This window comes from Labrus bergylta, chromosome 10, assembly GCF_963930695.1.
Source record: "Labrus bergylta chromosome 10, fLabBer1.1, whole genome shotgun sequence".
Taxonomy (NCBI): Eukaryota; Metazoa; Chordata; class Actinopteri; order Labriformes; family Labridae; genus Labrus; species Labrus bergylta.
Genome location: NC_089204.1, coordinates 30,721,676 through 30,739,596, shown reverse-complemented (window position 1 = coordinate 30,739,596; position 17,921 = coordinate 30,721,676). Strand labels below are relative to the sequence as shown.

The following is a 17,921-nucleotide window of genomic DNA, read 5'->3' as shown; positions in this document are numbered from 1 at the left end:
CAGTATACTGAACCCTCGTGGTCATTCAGTATACATTTTTTGGGTCCACCTCAGTATACTGAACATTTCAGTATGGATACTAACTTCCTGGTTTTATGCAGTATGGATCAGATGCGTGCTTTCAGGAAATGAATTGTATTTTACCCACAATGCTGTGCAAAATTAAACGTAAATCGTCACATCCGCCTCCAAATCAAAACAAATGAGCGTGGATTAATTTAATAAATGTTTAATCTAGAGTTAAAGTCCCGACTGAAATCACTACTTTAAATTAACAACAGAAAATATAACAAATATCTGCATTATTATAAAACCTTTCTCCCTCTATTTAAATAATGATTTAACTATTTAAATAATGATTTAACTATTTAAATAATGATGTCACTATTTAAATAATGATGTCACTATTTAAATAATGATGTCACTATTTAAATAATGAGTTCACTATTTAAATAATGATTTCACTATTTAAATAATGATTTAACTATTTAAATAATGATTTCTCTATTTAAATAATGATTTCACTATTTAAATAATGAGTTCACTATTTAAATAATGAGTTCACTATTTAAATAATGATGTCACTATTTAAATAATGATTTCACTATTTAAATAATGATTTCACTATTTAAATAATGATGTCACTCTTTAAATAATGATGTCACTATTTAAATAATGATGTCACTATTTAAATAATGATGTCACTATTTAAATAATGATTTAACTATTTAAATAATGATTTCTCTATTTAAATAATGATTTCACTATTTAAATAATGATGTCACTCTTTAAATAATGATGTCACTATTTAAATAATGATTTCACTATTTAAATGTGTCTTCATTGGTTTATTTTATATTCTGTATATTACTGTCTTTCATTTGTTCTTTATGTACTGGATGTTATTTAGTTATTTAATCTTTTACTTGATTTACATTGTGATATTGTTTGTTGTTTACCTGACTGTATATGAGCATTACTCTTCTTGAATAAAGATAAACAAAACAAAACAAAAAACGGGTGGATGCGGCCGGTTTGGGAAACGTAAATGACGTCACTTCCTCACTGAATGAATCAGAAGAAGTAGGAACAAATATCTGCCTACTGTGTGTGCATACTGAAGAGTAGGTACTAACAGTATACAGCAGATAGTACGTACTGCATACTGACAGATTGAGTAGGTAATTGGCAATTCGGATACAGACAGTCTATTATTTTGTCACTGAATGTTCCTGCAACCGACCAGCCTCTGAGGAGGTCGACTTCCTGTGCACGGGGAACCCTGTTGGTCTCTTATTTCATGAAGTGACTGACCTGCACATAGACCGATATACACATACAGAAACGAGACACTTTACCCTTTGAACCTTTATTTTATTAACCCAAGGATGTAAAAAGATCAAAACACTTCCAGCAATGATTCAAAAGTCTGCTGATGACGAATTCAGGGAAAAGTCACTTTTTAAAAAGTTTGATAAACAGTTCATGATTTCATGTTGACATAAAAGAAGGTTATTTTATTCTATTTAATCTGAATTTAAACACTTAAAGTCATCCAGAGACCGGGGGGAGGGGGGGGATTCAGAAAGCAGGTTCAGCAAACTCTCAGTCTGACTCTGAGCTCTCGTGGGGGCCACAGCTTGTAAAGCGATAGGGGCCATTTAGAATGACCTCTTATAGCGGTCCACTTCCTGGTTTGAGCACAAATCTCATCAGACCGTACTCGAGTACACATGAATCTAACCCGAGACCCCCTCTTCAAGCGGACTCAGGCATGGTACCCGAGTACAGTATGTTTGTGTTCACACTGATTAAATGAACTGGACTTTGGGGTCTAGCGGATCCCTAATGTGAAACCACCCTAAGTGACCCCTCTTTCTCGGGTTTCAGTGACCTCCCGTACTGAAACAGAAAACCCAGAGTCCCCCTCTTTTCAGGGTGAACGGACTCAGAGTGTGAACTGAAGCTGCTTTCTGAAACAGCAGCCAAACATCACGTGTTGAAGACGGGACAATGGATACACTGACAGAGGATCACAAACAACAAGTGGGATTAAAAGAATTCACAAGGTAAACAAACCTCCACCTTTATGTCTCACGCCTGTATAAGTGGCGTTCAATGCATTAAAAAAATCACACATCAAATTTTAAAAGCTCTCAACGTCCAAGTCTGCAGTCATGTGTGTAGTCATGACAACCAGGTCCAGGTAACGTTGAGTCATGAGTCCTCAAAGTCTGGACTCCAGATCCAATCAAATCATTTTAATTTCAGATCCGCCCACCACCACGAGGCAGCGCCTCAAATCATCTCAAGCCATCAGCGAAAGGAAAGAGAAATGTGCAAATCAAACGTTCTTCTTGGATATTCAGACCGTCATGTCCTCCTGCAGCCTTCTCTCAGCTCGCCGCTTCAGCTTGGCTCTCACCTCGCTCGCTTCAGGTCGCTCCTCTGGCTTCTCGCTCAGCATCGACTTGATGATTTGAACCTGCGGAATAAAAATAAATAAAACCTGCTGATGAGACAAAAGAGCTCAACAGTGACTGCCCTCTTTTTCGGCGCACCTGGTTCAGGAAGTAAATTTCCCCGTTCAAATCCTACGTCGTCAAGAGACCTCAGCCTGTAACCATGACAACAAGCTACCCCTATACCCATGACTATAGTAGACAGTATTTGATTTGGCGCCAAAACAGCTTTAAAACGGAGAAGAAGGCAAAGGTACAAGACTATATGGATAGTTTTCTTCCTGAGTCGAGGGACTACATATCCCACAATGCATTGCGAATTATCCCTGTTCTTCAGTGTAACTTTAGTCGTGTTTATACTGTTAGGCCTGCAAGCATAACTATCTGTTTGCATGCAGTGCCGAGGGGCAGGAAACATTGCCATGGTAACAGGTAGCTCCACCAATCAGAGACAGTGCTGTGACACTCTATGGTCATGGGTAGTGTAGTTCTTCTCCCTGATATCATAAATAAACCATGTTTCTCTTTAAGGTTGATGTCAGACGAACCCGTGTCTCCTACAGGAGCTTAAACCATCGTCTCACACTCAGGGAGCTCGTGGTCAGTCTACCTGTGGTGGTTTATGACATCATCGCTAATCATCAAATCCACTATGGAGAAAATGAATGGGATTTTTACTTCCAGAACGACACTGTTGAGCTCTATTACAAATATTGAACTAAAACATGCTTTTTCACGTCTTCTCAGAACAGCCAATCAGGGGTCACAGAAGCTAAGCTGACGATGTGCCGCTGAGCACGCCTTTTGGAGGCTAAATGTAAAGACATCAACACTTTGTGCAGTGGGACTTATTCTGGTTTTGATTTTGGACTAGAAGAACATTGCGATCTACCTCTGAGAGGAAACGTCCAGTAAACTCAGGGGGAAACTTCTGGCGCTTGGCCTTTTCAAACACCTGATGTTCATGTAGGGAAAGAAGAAGGACAAAAACAAAACAGGTTAGACGGCTTGAACGTTACTAAATATTCATATTATGCTGCGTTCAATGTTACCAATAAAAACAGTAAACTCATACTACACATTACAGGAGCTGGTGTTGCGATTAAATGCTGAATTTCAATAGTTAATCGTGAGATTCAGAGAGAGAGAGACTGATTACATGTCGGAGCAAAGTGAACTTTGATTATCATCTCTCTGTTCTTCTTTCTCCAGTTAGCTCCAGTTAGCTCCAGTTAGCTCCAGTTAGCTCCAGTTAGCTTATACATAAGTTTTTCTGTAATCAGAAAACGACACACTGTCATATGAAACACTCACCTCTGCTCTTTCGTGGCCAGTCGGGAGTTTCCACAGGAGTTCCAAGAAAACCAAACCCAGAGCATATATGTCCACCTTTCGATTATAGGTCTGCCCAGTTTTCTGTGATGGAGAAAAATATGATGCAGCTTTAATAGTCTGATGTTATCGCTCAAAGCTTCAGCTTCTAGTTCAAGCTCCAGTCACTACGATCTCAGACCAGCTCACTTGTTCAGGGGCCATGTAATTGGGGGTTCCTGCATATGTTGTTTTGTTCAAAAGATCATCTCTGGTGACCAGACCAAAGTCCCCGATCTTCACCTGTCCCTCCAGGCCAAACAGGATGTTTGCAGGCTAACCGGTAAAAAACAAAAACAGATGTTAGAAAAAGGAACCTGTGTGTACTCAAAGATTTTATTAGATAACTGATGGATTAAGAGTCTTTGCCTCTAGTTTGCAGGAGGATCTTTCTTAGGGTGCTACGCTGTGCAATGAAAACCAAACACTGTGTCAGGACAGATGTCGGAGTGGTGCTGCTACTACACTGCTAAATAAATATCAGATAGCTGCTGGTATCATTTACAAGAAGTGTTAGAATGGATCGCAGTCGCTAATCGCTCCAAAACGTGCTCATCATTTAACCTCAGGTCTAGTTTGCTCTTGTTGAGTGTGGAGAGAAGCTCTCTGCAGCTTTCCTCTACATGGAGCACTCTCATGCTAATGGAGCTCTGGACTGATTTAACCTCGGGTTATATTAATAATAGTCATGAGCATGTGAGCATGACCTCTCTCATTAAAACTGTGGCGCAGTTACCACCAACTCTCAGCAGACTCTCATTTTTTCACTCTAACAACTCTTCAGCTTTGTCTCAGCTGAACACAGCTGCACTGAGTGAGGTGTTACCTTCAGGTCCCTGTGGATTCTCTTCATGAAATGAATGTACTCGACTCCACTGAATATTTGATCAGCGATGTGGAGACTTTGTTCTCTTCTCTCTAAGTCTGTCAGAGACTCAGTGTTCTTCTCTTGAATCCAGTCCTCCAGGGTTTTGGTTTCACATAACTCCATCTGAATGTAGAGGAACTTTGAGTTGTTTGCCGACCTGTAAAATGAGAAGATTACGTTACTGTCTTTTAATCTGAAATTAAAAACTGAAGATGAGGTTGTTTGCATGAGACTTACAGGAAAGTGCTGCCCCTGCCAACTAAATCCTTCCACTGGTATCCTGAATCTTCTGTCCAACATGTGAAGTAGCGGATGACGTTCGAGTGTAGGAGGTCTGATAAAGTAAGCACCTCTTCAAGAGATTTCCTGATGGACACGAGAAGAAAAATAATGAAACTGTCGACAAAATACTTTCTGACAAAAGCTGCTCATGAACCAGACGTCTGCATACTTCTGATGGAGGACGATCTTCACAGCAAAATCCTTTTCCAATAGTTTTTCTCTGGCCTTGAACACACAACCATAAGCTCCACTGCTAATTTCCTGGATGGTATCAAAGTCTGCGGTAAAGCTGTAAAAAGTAAAGCACATTAAAATATTTCAGATGAGATGAGGAAAGAATAAAGATGGAAGAGTGCAAACATCTAACACGTTGTTTTTCTCACCTTCTTGAGGGAAACGTCTCATTCTTTTTCTTCTGATTGACGTCCTTAGAGAATAAAGAAGATATATTCAGTTTTGAAACCTGCTGTGTTGAGTTGTTTGAAAAAGGGGGAAGAAGCCAGTGTGATGGTACCTGTCGGTGTGGGCTCGGCCGTTTGGCATATTGGCCGTCACCCGTCTGAACTTTCAACCTGTCTGTTTCACGGCAGAGCTGAAGTAGAGAACACGGTTAGAAAATTCTATTTTTTGGGGGGTAAAGTGTCTTGCCAAAGGACACAGCAGAGATGTGGCTGCAGGAGCCCTCGACCCCCGACCTTCCGGTCGAGAGGTGTCCGACTACCACTGAACCACAGCCGCCCAACAGGCGAAGAGGCGGAGCTTAGGCGGACTTTAAAGGCTCATTTTTGCTTCCTTTTTATGGAAATGGAGACGTTTGTTTTAAACGATATAACTGTCACTACTAATATACTCCCACGGGTCCTTTATGTTGGGATAGAGGGCGCTGTCTCACAGACCTGACATGTAGGAGTTGTCGTTGTCGGCGCCCGGGCGAGCTAACATCATATTTATATCTACAGATCATAACCAGCTCACATAATCTGTAATCAGAAAGTTCAAACATTTTCACAAGTATTCTTCTTCATTGTGTATTGTTGGCCTTGCTTGAACTGTTGTCCACGCGGCTCGATACTGCCCCCACGATTTTCAGTGGTATTGCAACGTTTGGTCCATATCCATGAGCTTCTATAAATACGGCGGAAATGAACGTAGACGTCGAGCATCGATGAGCCTCAAGCCTCCTGGCTAACAAACACAACAATCAAAAAAAAAATCCCCCCTGAACATGTGGGGGATTCCTTTGTTTTTGCAGCCAGCCTCAAGTGGACACTTGAGGAACTGCAGGTTTTTTCTGCATGGGTCTACTGTGGATAAAGTGGCTGTGAAACATAAAGACATAAGAGCGGCTCAATCATCAGACTGAGCAGCCAATAAGAGGTCAATAAAAACCTTTCAAAGTGCCGTTTCAATGCTTTGAAACCAGAATGGAACACAAGCTGATTATGAAAGTGTTGATTTTACTCTGAACTAAAACACAGATATTAAGATTGGACAGGAAGTACAAACCTCTTCCATAGACGGGCTGGGGGAAGCAGTGCCTACTCCGGAGCTGTTTGGGTATCGCTGCATTCTTGGTGACGATGAATAAGATTCACTAGGAAGAAATAATAATTAAAGGAAATGAATAGAGCTTTACAATCTTTGCAATCCTCCAGTCAATACATCAGATTGAAGTTTAGTTGAATACCTGCTCGATGCTCCAACTTCAGAAAAACCCAAGGACATCTACAATTAAAAAAAAAGTTAAAGGAGCAGTATGTAACTCTGACCCCTAGTGTTTAAAATGAGTACTGCAGTCTAAATTCTAAACACCATAGAGAGCTGTCTCCCCTCCTCTGTAGAGTGGATGCTCACTCAGGTCACCATGTGGTGGACTCTGAAGCTTCAGTGTTTATCCAGCTCTGCATGGGTCTGTAAACCTTTCTGTGTTCTAACCTCTCTCCATTTTTCAAAAGCATCTCCAATATTGATCCTAGTTTGAGCACGTTTCTGCTCGTGGAGCTTATTAGAAACATGCAGAGGCTTTTTAGGTCGGGTACAATCACTTCTATCTGAACCACTTCTCTTGACCGCTTCCATCGCTCCAACACCTGTTGACCTGATAACTGCTATCATATCTGGCAAACCGAGGGGCGTCCAAAACGGCCGTGTGGGGGGGGGTCTTAAAAGCGCCTACCTTCTCTGGTCCAAACAAATCCAGAGCATTCAGGAGCAGAATCTAAAGTTAGAAGGAGGACATACTGGCTGCTGCATTGTTGTCAGAGAAGCCAGCACTTCAACATAGCATGTTTCCTTAATGATCAGATAGTAAGATACCTTTATCATCTACCTCTCTACACATCTTTCCTGAAACTTTCCTGTCTTGGTTTTAAAAAGCTGCTGCTGCTCTGCTGTGGTTCTTTAAATATCATGAGTCATTTTTAAAAAGGTGTGGACATTTAAGATGTTGAAAGAACACACCTGAGCCCCGGAAGAGTTTGATGAATGAGCGAAAACGATCGAGTCACTGGTGCTGCCTGATGTGCTCTGTGGTGATGATTCATCGGACGTCCTGAGGCGAGACGAGTGAGGACGAGGACAGATCTTTTAGTATTTATTTATTTTGTGCGCTGTGATTACTTAAAGAAATATGTGCCTTACCGTGCAGCTGAGCGTGCAGACAACATGGGTGATGCTCCATCATCTTTAGGCACTGTTGATGAGGTAGGCGTCTAAAATGGAGACAAAAGGTGACACAATGCAAGGTAAAATTATTGAATGGCCAATGTCCCTGTTAGAACCCGATCACTCAGAGACCCGCAGAACCCTTGTTTTTCTGAGCCTGAGCTCAGGGCAACAAACCCCCAACACGTGTTTGGGGGCTTTACCTCCACTGTTTATGATATTTCAGCCCGTCCTCGTCTCGGAGTAAAGCATCAACGAGAGCTCTATGTTTGCTCAAATCCATTTTTCCACACTTATTTTTTTTGACTACCCGTGTGCACGCGTAGGCGGTCCCAGCGGATTTACTCTCCAGATGCGCTCAGGCGTTTTTTGGAGCGGCCACGCCTAATGCGATGCGTCTCTGTGTGACGGGCACTCAGAGGAACCTTTTGATTCAGAGGTAGCTCAGTTGGAGATGTGCTGATACTTGTCGGTGTGTGGAAATTATCTTTTCTCTGAGAACACACCCAAAGACAAAGAGAAAGAGAAAGAAAAAGGACATTTCTGGGAACCAAAGAAAAATCTTTGATGAAAGAAAAGAAGATGCCCGGCTAGAATCCTATTAAGAAGCTTCAAAAGCATTTTAAGTCTGACTAAGCTTAAGCAAAGATGGGTTTACCTACTTCTTATAGATAGTGCATGAGACTGTATATCCAGTGCCTGATAAGATTACCTCATTCAGCAACGCCTAATGTATATAACAGCCATAAAAAAATCTTATTATAGGCAGTAAAGAAAAAGATTCTGGACTTTCACAAATCATCATTACCTTTTGAAACAACTGATGTCTACCTTTTGGGCTCTGCTTTCCTTATGGCACTTTATAATGCACAAACCATATGACTTTTTCCTACAGTGAAGTCCTTACAGTAGTAAGACATGCTGTTAATTAAGAGCAAGATTTAATAAGTAGGGCATGCTTTATGAACATAGCCGTAGTGTCCATAGTGCACCACAGGAATGAGTCCTAAAACCCAGAAGTAAATAAGTAACAGCCGCCCCTAGACGCCTGAAATAAGGTCTGTGGTTAACACAAGTTTAAGAGATGTTGGTGTTTTGTTAGACCACATAAACTACGTTCGGTAATACTCCAACTTATGAATTTTGAAGTTTTTACGGGTCCTTAAAAAGGCGGGAGGTTGGGTTCAGGTCCGGCCTGTGGGTTCTCTCCTGCATGTCATTCCCCACTCTCTCTCTCTCTCTCTCTCTCTCTCTCTTATTTCCGACTCTGTCCACCTTCCTGTCTCTCAAATAAAGGCACAAAAAGTCAAAAAATAAATCTAAAAAAAAGAAGAAACAAATAACTGTTAAGGTGACATCAATGGTTGAGGAAGAATTCAGTTACTTTACTCGAGTAGAAGATACCCATGAAGCAATGTGAAAAAAAAACTGCATCTTGGTAATATGAGTGTGAAGGCATGACAAAGAACTGTTGATAATATTACATATTTTATTTGTCATGTTGACAGGTAAAACTTAATTAATGTCAGAAACAAGAGCTTGCTCAGCCAATAGATGGTTTTATTGAAGTGTTTGTTCCATTTACTCACAGTTACTGTGTAATGTGTACAAGGGGAAATAAACATCCAAACTTTGGGACTAATGTCAGGTAAATGTAGGCTACAACAGTCAGAACCTTGGATGTTATAGGCTACAACAGTCAGAACCTTGGATGTTATGGTAAATGGTTAAAACCGTGACCTGATATAATCCAAAACCTTTCAGGAGAGCCCTCATGATAAAACATTAACCATTAGGGACCAGAGTCCAACTTTTTCCTTGATTTTGCATCTAAATACGACCAAAGCCCGTGTCGCAGGAAGTGATGGCAGCGACCATGTGAGACTCAAAGTCTTCGTAGGTTGTGTGATGGTCAGGCAACTTGATGGTCAAAAAGCAGGTGGCGGCCCTTGGGAGACGGCCGTTTGCCACCTCTACGATCAGTTCCTCGGGTGGGACCTCCCAACCAACCCAGAACCGCAGCAGATCCTTCAGATGCTCTGAAGAGGCTGTGGACAAGACAGTACACACTGGTGAGACACGTCCTCTCTTTTCAGTCATTCAAATGGTCCTTAAGGAAAGGAAGGGAGGAAGGAAAGAAGTAAAAAGGCATCTGTAAACTGACAGGCAATATAAAAAAAACACACCTTGTTCAATAAAAGTCTGAAAGTAAGCTGTGACCCGAGTTGAAACTGGATTCCTCGTTGGCCATTTGATGTGTGAAAGAATCATCTGCAAAGACAGAGACCGGTCTTAAGACGTTCTTATACTTGGGAATAAAACATGGGGATGAGGTGTTCAAAAAGGAATCTTAAATTAACTTAAAGTCGATAATTGATACACACAGAAGTGTTTAACTGACGTCCAGTACTTGATGATATGTAGTTAGATCTCATCTACCTGAGGTGTGATCTCAGCTTCTTTCTCACAAGGGAAGAGCAGCTTGACCACATCTGCTCTGTTGGAGAGGAGTGGCCAAATGCCCGTCTCCTTGAGTCCCTTTCTTAACTGCTTCACTTGTCTAGCAGATCGCCCAATAACCTGCGTAAACCCGTAAAACAGCGTTACAAGTCTGGATGAACAAAAACGCCAATATTATCAGCATGACGACATTACGAGTGCATCTAAACAATTCAGAATATTGTGGAAAAGTTCTTTTTTTTCTGTTATTTCATTCCAAGAAGTTAAACCCAACAATACAGACACGCTGAAGGCCACTATCAAAGCAATCATCAAGACTTAAAGAAATAAGACTTCCAGTATTTCACTTTAAATTAAAATGACAGAAAAAAAAGAACATTCTCATGATATTCTAAACTGTTTCGATGCCCCTGTATGTAAAACTAAAAGTTAACCTTTTAACACAGCAAACAGAGTGAATTTTACCGCATGCAAGAGCAGCTTGTCATGAAGCCACTTCCTGTTATTCAGCGTTGGACAAGGAAGGTCCCACCCCATGCAAAGGCTGACAACGCTGTCACGCTCTTCACCTTCGAGTTCAGAATTTTCGGTCATCTTCAGATAGATTGTAAGGAAGGTGGGAAAAAGAAAGAAAGAAAAATGTAAATAAAACAGTGTTGGACACTTTTTGAAAAGCCAATTTTGTAACCTCTAACCCTAACCCCTCTAACCCTAACCCCGGGAAAAGTGACAGTATTCTATCAGATTGGTGAAGTAGGCAGAGACATGGCGCCCTCCAGCCATAAGCACCTTACCAGCTGTATTGTTTCACGGATGTCCAAATCAGGACAGTCTTCAATCACGACTGTGGCGCTGTCAATGGAACCACCACACAGAACATGTGTGATGGCTGGGCTGACACCAGGGAAACCAGGACCACCATACATGAAGCAATGCCCCATCATTCGCCCTGCCATCAGAAAGAGCTTGTCGTCCAGCATAACAATAGAGTTTGCAGGCACCAGGTGGTCCTGCTGTCCATCGAATAGCCTTGTGATGTCACCATATCCTGATTAGAGAGTATATATCCATGGTATCAGAATCAGGTTCTAAGTAGGTTTACACACTTAAAGAATTTGACTTGGAGTTTTGGTGCAATGAGTACAGATATAGAATTATTATTATTATTATGATATTATTTTAAACAGCGGTACTTATTCTGTCATCTTAAAATGATAATGCTACAATGATGTCCATAAGTAGACCAATCCATGACAACTTGTTCATTTGAAATGCTAGAATCTGAATGTGGAATGATCACTCACCGAGATTAAGGTGGAATCCAGTTCTCAACTTCAGCATCAGTGTTGACATAACGTGTCGGTTAACACCCTCTCCTATAGCAGCATCCCCTACGGGAAAGATGGAGGAAACTTAGCACATTAAAGTCTTAAACAGCAAAAATATATGTAAGATATATAATATTTGTCCCAAAAAAACATCATTTCCTCTTGACACACCCAAAAAGGCCCACAGTGTACCTTCCAGTATGCATTTCAGTGGTGACGCCCAGTCAACATTGCTGCGCTTATAGAAGCTCACATAGGACATGTCCTGCTCCTCCAGGTCTTTTCTTAAGTCCACTGAGAAACGGTTCACTTCAGCCCTCCTCTTACTTCTCAGCACCCCTTGAGTAAAAAGCCAGAGAGCTCTTTTGGGATCTGCAACGGTCCTCCAGTCTGACAGAGCAAAGGACATGTTAGCATGTAGCATATAAGCCTCTTTAGACTAGAAATCAAACATAGAGAATAATATTAGTTGCAGGCATTGGTGCATGCTGAAGGGACAGAGTGTGGCCTTTTGCACATAGAGGGGAAAGAATGAGAGGAAAGGAAAAGAGAGACAAATAAAGAGACACCTCACCTTCCTCTGATGGATCTGCTGATGTGCGATGAGGAAGAGGTGCAAGAGCATTACCATGGACATCAGAGATGCTGTGAAATAAAAACCGGTTTAGAAGTCACAATTGAGCCATTTGTGTTACTCATATTAACATCTGTAATAAGTTATTTTTAGACGCCTACCTCTCTCCACACGTACTTGCATGAATCACCAACCGTTGGCGTGGATACTGTCGGTTACAGATTGGGCAGGAAGCCATGGAGGTCAATGCAGCACGGGGACGTGCATTCACCTTCACAGAAGAAAGGAAACACGGATCATTTAAAGAAAATCTGTTTCCAGCTGGAGAAGGAGAGAAAGTTTGTAACACGTTTGAGTGTGACAGATCCATAAATGCATATTTAGACTTCTAGCAGGTGTTTCCACAGTTCCCCCCCCCCCACTGGCGAAATCCTAGCAAAGTGGTCATTTTGACCATTTTTCTTTATTTGACCACATTTCAACTCCTTCTATCCTGCCTCGACGTTGTCTAGTCGTAACAAGTTCACCTGTAACAATGTCAAGTTCCCTCAAACTGTCCAAAAAAACCAACACGTTTCAGGTTACGCCGCGTTGGCGCCATGCCTCGGGTTTCAGCCGCACACATGTTGACGTTGGAAGAATGCTAAACTTGTAGCTTCAAGCTAGGTACTGTAACGACATTTTCAGCTCTATTCGCACATTCGTTGGGTTCCATTGCTTGTGACACTTGTCGTGGCGCATACTGTCAAACAAACGTAACTTATTCACAGAAACAGCGTGTTGTGTTTTTTTTAAGGCCGACAATAAAACCGATTTCAAAAACACAAACTTGTACTTACAGCCGCCAATGGACGCTCCATCGTAGCCTCCTCTGTAACACTTCACCCACGACCGCTTTCCATCTCAGTGATGATCGTCTTGAACTCACTGAGCGCTACCGCCGACTGGTGTAAGATGAAAAGCTCCTCGGCAGCCTGTGAGCCTGAGCTCAGGGCAACAAACCCCCAACACGTGTTTGCAGGTCGTCACACACACATTTGAAGATGTGTACGCATTTTGTGGATCTTGCACGGCAGGAGGGTTGCAAAAGTCACATGTAAAACGACAGCCAATGGAGAGGCTGTAAGCGATGATTTGTGTTTATTTTCAGGATTTACACTTTTCTGCCATTATTAAATAAATAAACATTTCGCAAAAGGTCTACATATTTGCAGATTAGTGCACGCATTCGTGGATCTTTTGACACACTTGCGGATCTTTGTGTGTATTTTCAAATAGTTTTGCCACAATATTGGCGCCATAGAAAACATAATGCAGCAGGTTAATTACGTGCACGGAGATGGTAGCGGTAGCGTGCATTCACAGATAGTCTACTGCATTGCGTGGTCACAGTATATAAACGCCATGCGCTCCCTCACAGTATGTTCCAGCATATTTCCTGCTGTGAGCGGGAGCTTGCAGGAACAAGCGTGAAGTCGGAGTGAAAAGATTGAAACCCCAAAACGTTCAGTAGCCTACGTTTTTAGGAGGTTACTAAACACTAACACTTACAAGGTCCAGCTGGTAAATCCTAGCTTCATGAAAACTGTGTCACAGGAACGCCTCAAACTTGAACCCTTAAAGGGATACTTCACTTTTTGCATTAAGGTTACTTAATTACTTTGTATCATTAGAAACCTGGTAGTATTTGTGAGTGGTCGTGCATCCCGCCCTCATTTTCCCCTGAGATGTGAAATCTTTGTATTTCTGAGTCTGTAAAGGAGCTTCCAGCTTCCTGTGAAGCAATATGACGATTTTTGCGTCACTGGAAGCTGTTGCGTTTAGCGGGATGAAACTACAACGCTAGTTCCTCATATTTTTGACCACTGAAGCTACAGACCAATCACAGATCAGTGGGTGGGACCTCACTCCCAGAATCCAAACTTAATGTCCGCCATATTGCTTTGAAGCTATGCTAACAGGCTCTATGGAGAAAGATGATAATGGAGAAAAAATATAAATATAGCGGCGAGACGGCTGCTGACAGGCCGGTCTTGTGTTTTGGCCGCTGGCCGCAGCAGCTGAGAAACAAAACAAAAATGTATTTCACATTTCTCCTACATATATGACCCAATGTCAATACAGATTCATGTTTCAACGGGTGAAGTGTCCCTTTAAGGGGGGGATCTCTCAAACCTTCATCTGCAGTTTTAACAGTTTGGTGTCCGTCTGAGTTATAACCCGTTCACTGGTGGATATCACTCACCTGTGTATTTTCACTGGGACATATCTCATCATGTGCAAGCTTGGCTGCTCTCTCTTTGGCTTCCCTTTTTGTCGCCCCAGTGGCAGATGGATATGTCTTATCATCCACCACGTAGTGACAGCATCTGACATCACAAAGCATCATTTGATTCAATTCAAAATGGCGACTCGACACCTCGAAGAAGCTGAAAGATGCAGTTCAGAGACTCACTGGTTAGCTCCCACTCCTGCCGACTCCACGGCGCGTACATCCACCCTGTTCTTCTGCCCGTATTCATTCAGCCAGCAGATGTAGTTGATGCTTCTGGGAGGCGTCTGATGAGCTGCTGCAGCCGAAGCTTCTGCTGCGTTTACACTCTGCAAGAAACCAAAATGAAAAGACGAGGCCATGACATGATACGTTCACCACTGCTTGATTCTCTTCTATCAGCTTGTAGATGTTACTTAGGGCGGCTGTGGCTCAGTTAGTAGAGTTGTTGTGTTGGGTTCGATCCCCAGCTGAGCAACATGTCCGTTGTGTCCTTGGGCAAGACACTTAACCCTGAATTGCTCCCACTGCTTCAGTGGCGGTGTATGAATGGGATGAGTTACTTCTGATGATACTACATAGCGATCACTACCATCAGTGTGTAAAAGGGTGTGAATGGGTGGGTGTGACAGGCGGTGTAAAAGCACTTTGACTGGTCAGAAGACTGGAAAAGTGCTTTATAAGCTCAAGTTTTCAACAACAAGGCAATTCAAAGTGCTTCACACAAGATGTGAAAAGTATCATGACAGAGGAAAGAAAAGAAACATTCAAATAGAACATTTAAAGATCACTGAAATTATTCAACTATAATATTTAATATCTGTACATAGAGACCACCTGAACAATGATTCTGATTCTGATTCATATGAAGAGTGCAGCTCAAGGTGCTTTACATGACAAAATCAGAAGGAGCCTCAAAGCACAGACACAGTGCTACGATGATAAACGGGAAAGTTACACCACCGAGACAGTAATCATAAAAAACACACAGAGATCATGACGTGAAACTCAAGACAGAGTGTTAAGCCGCTTTTTATAACAAGCTTTTTAGTTTGAGCTAAAAATATTTAAGTAAGCAAAGAAGAGTCTTACAGGTTCAACAGGAGCCTGGTTTCCAATCTCCAACAAATGTGTCAGGGCGTTTTTAGCAGCGTCTTGTTTGGCGTCCTTCTTCGTCTTCCCCACACCGTTGGGATAAAGGTTACCGTCTATGACTGCCCTCATGGTGAATCTGTAGAGAAAGAGTACAAAGGGTGTCACACCTGCAGCTTTTAAAGAGGACATATCATCTCCCTCCTCCACCTTTTCAAACAGTCCTCCTCCACCTTTTCAAACAGTCCTCCTCCACCTTTTCAAACAGTCCTCCTCCACCTTTTCAAACAGTCCTCCTCCACCTTTTCAAACAGTCCTCCTCCACCTTTTCAAACAGTCCTCCTCCACCTTTTCAAACAGTCCCCTCCACCTTTTCAAACAGTCCCCTCCTCCACCTTTTCAAACAGTCCTCCTCCACCTTTTCAAACAGTCCCCTCCTCCACCTTTTCAAACAGTCCTCCTCCACCTTTTCAAACAGTCCCCTCCTCCATCTTTTCAAACAGTCCTCCTCCTCCATCTTTTCAAACAGTCCTCCTCCATCTTTTCAAACAGTCCCCTCCTCCATCTTTTCAAACAGTCCCCTCCTCCATCTTTTCAAACAGTCCTCCTCCTCCACCTTTTCAAACAGTCCCCTCCTCCATCTTTTCAAACAGTCCTCCTCCTCCACCTTTTCAAACAGTCCCCTCCTCCATCTTTTCAAACAGTCCCCTCCTCCATCTTTTCAAACAGTCCTCCTCCATCTTTTCAAACAGTCCCCTCCTCCATCTTTTCAAACAGTCCTCCTCCATCTTTTCAAACAGTCCCCTCCTCCACCTTTTCAAACAGTCCTCCTCCACCTTTTCAAACAGTCCTCCTCCTCCATCTTTTCAAACAGTCCCCTCCTCCTTTTCAAACAGTCCCCTCCTCCACCTTTTCAAACAGTCCCCTCCTCCACCTTTTCAAACAGTCCTCCTCCTCCATCTTTTCAAACAGTCCCCTCCTCCTTTTCAAACAGTCCCCTCCTCCACCTTTTCAAACAGTGTCCTCCTCCACCTTTTCAAACAGTCCCCCTCCTCCACCTTTTCAAACAGTCCTCCTCCACCTTTTCAAACAGTCCTCCTCCACCTTTTCAAACAGTCCCTCTGTGGTCTAAATGAAACATCTGTGCTGTGCTTTGGTCAAAATATAACATGAATCAAACACCAGAGGAGGTTTGTGACCCTGTATAAACCAGCTCTCTCAGAACGCTCCGTTTTGGTGTGTGTGTCTCTTTAAATGTAATGACCCCGCCCCCTGAGTTTTCCCCGTAGACATCACTCCTCTGTAGAGAGAATGAAAATGGTGGACCTGCTCAAAAGTTTAGTTCTAGACTGGGGGTGGAGTCTATGGGTGGAGATACCAGGGAAGGGGAGGGTTTTATTTTTAACCAGAATCCCACTGTGACATCACAAGGAGAGCACATTTGCATCAGAGCATTTTTCTCTGTGTTGTAAGACTTATGCAGACCACAAATAAAGGACTGGATGGGTTTATTTCACATGTTGTGGGTCAGTAGACTCTCAGGTTACACAGATATATGTTCAGAAACACTGTAGAAGAGGATTTTTCATATGTCCCCTTTAAATAAGATACATCTGCACACTACCACATTTAGCCACTAGGAGGTAGTAACTCTCCATGTTGTGCCCTCTATTCACTCACTAAATCTAGAGCAGTGTTCAGGTGAGTTTTTAGCAGACCCTGTGACACTTATGGCAGAATTTTTACGTATAAATATATCATTTTTTAAATCACATTTTAAACTTTAGTTTTTACACAAATAAAGATTTCACAAACAGGAAACACCCAAAACTATCTTTAAAACCTTTTTCATTTGATTCACAATGAAGTCATGTCAGACAGAGTCCAGCCTAGAATCCAGAGTCCAGCCTAGAATCCAGAGGTTTACAATCAGGTGAATTCAACTCACGTTTTGTTGTGGTCCGGACCATCAGAACCGAGGAAGTTATAACCGAGACTCAATCGTCTCCTCTGCGCGTACTCGTTCAGACTGGCAACGTGGTTTCCAGAGTCCATGGTAACAGATGAAAATGTTTTAAAAAGTGAGATAAAGAAAGTTGAAGGATTCTTTGGCTCCTCTCTGCTCCTCCTGTCAGTCCGGACTCTGTCTCCTTTCTTCTCCTTTTTCAGCCTTGAGTTTCGATTTCAGATAAACGTGAATCATGCAACGTCACAGAGTTTCAATGCAATGGATAATTGAAACTGAAACTACCTCCTGACATGGGAATTTAGGCTCTTTAAAATGATCCGTTCTTTTGGTCCAGATCAGCCGTAAGAACTGGATCTTGTGTTGTGGCTCCCAAAAGACTCTTTTTGTAGCACCACCGGACTTCAAGCTTTTTCTGCATCAGTCTTTATCATTTTTTTAAAAAGCTGACTGTCAGTCATTCATAGTGAAGTTTTATTTTATGTGAGACTGTGCAGCTGTGGTGGGACGTTGAGCTCTTTTCAGCGATCAGATCATTTTGTTAAACTCAGGAATTAAAAAGATCAACATCTGGATTTTATG

At 42.1% G+C, this 17,921-nt stretch overlaps 1 protein-coding gene across 5 annotated transcripts; it reads right to left on the bottom strand.

The window, feature by feature from the left end:
* Window positions 1–1,353: 1,353 nt before the first annotated feature.
* Window positions 1,354–17,572, bottom strand: LOC110005347 (interferon-induced, double-stranded RNA-activated protein kinase). 5 transcript variants are annotated; one of them, XM_020660714.3, is made up of 17 exons: window positions 17,322–17,572; window positions 15,374–15,512; window positions 14,465–14,610; window positions 14,255–14,378; window positions 7,624–7,694; window positions 7,444–7,534; window positions 6,671–6,708; window positions 6,490–6,577; window positions 5,498–5,575; window positions 5,367–5,410; window positions 5,153–5,272; window positions 4,939–5,067; window positions 4,660–4,858; window positions 3,984–4,109; window positions 3,777–3,878; window positions 3,355–3,417; window positions 1,354–2,485 (listed from the first exon to the last, which is right to left on the bottom strand). In XM_020660714.3, the coding sequence occupies exons 1-17, from the start codon at window positions 17,426–17,428 to the stop codon at window positions 2,366–2,368; spliced, it is 1,785 nt and encodes a 594-aa protein (XP_020516370.2). In that variant the 5' UTR covers window positions 17,429–17,572; the 3' UTR covers window positions 1,354–2,365. The 5 variants fall into 5 exon arrangements, 4 of the variants coding, with proteins under 4 accessions (XP_020516370.2, XP_020516371.2, XP_065815779.1 ...); XM_020660715.3 differs by lacking the exon at window positions 5,498–5,575; XM_065959707.1 differs by lacking the exons at window positions 6,490–6,577; window positions 6,671–6,708.
* Between the last annotated feature and the right edge of the window lie 349 nt (window positions 17,573–17,921).

Coding starts and splice junctions, on each gene's coding strand:
- LOC110005347 (XM_020660712.3), bottom strand. CDS start 17,428: ATGGACTCTGGAAACCACGTTGCCAGTCTGAACGAGTACGCGCAGAGG. Junction 15,513..17,321: donor GGTCCGGACCACAACAAAAC/GTGAGTTGAATT, acceptor CTTTCTCTACAG/ATTCACCATGAGGGCAGTCA. Junction 11,826..12,009: donor AGCAGATCCATCAGAGGAAG/GTGAGGTGTCTC, acceptor TTGCTCTGTCAG/ACTGGAGGACCGTTGCAGAT.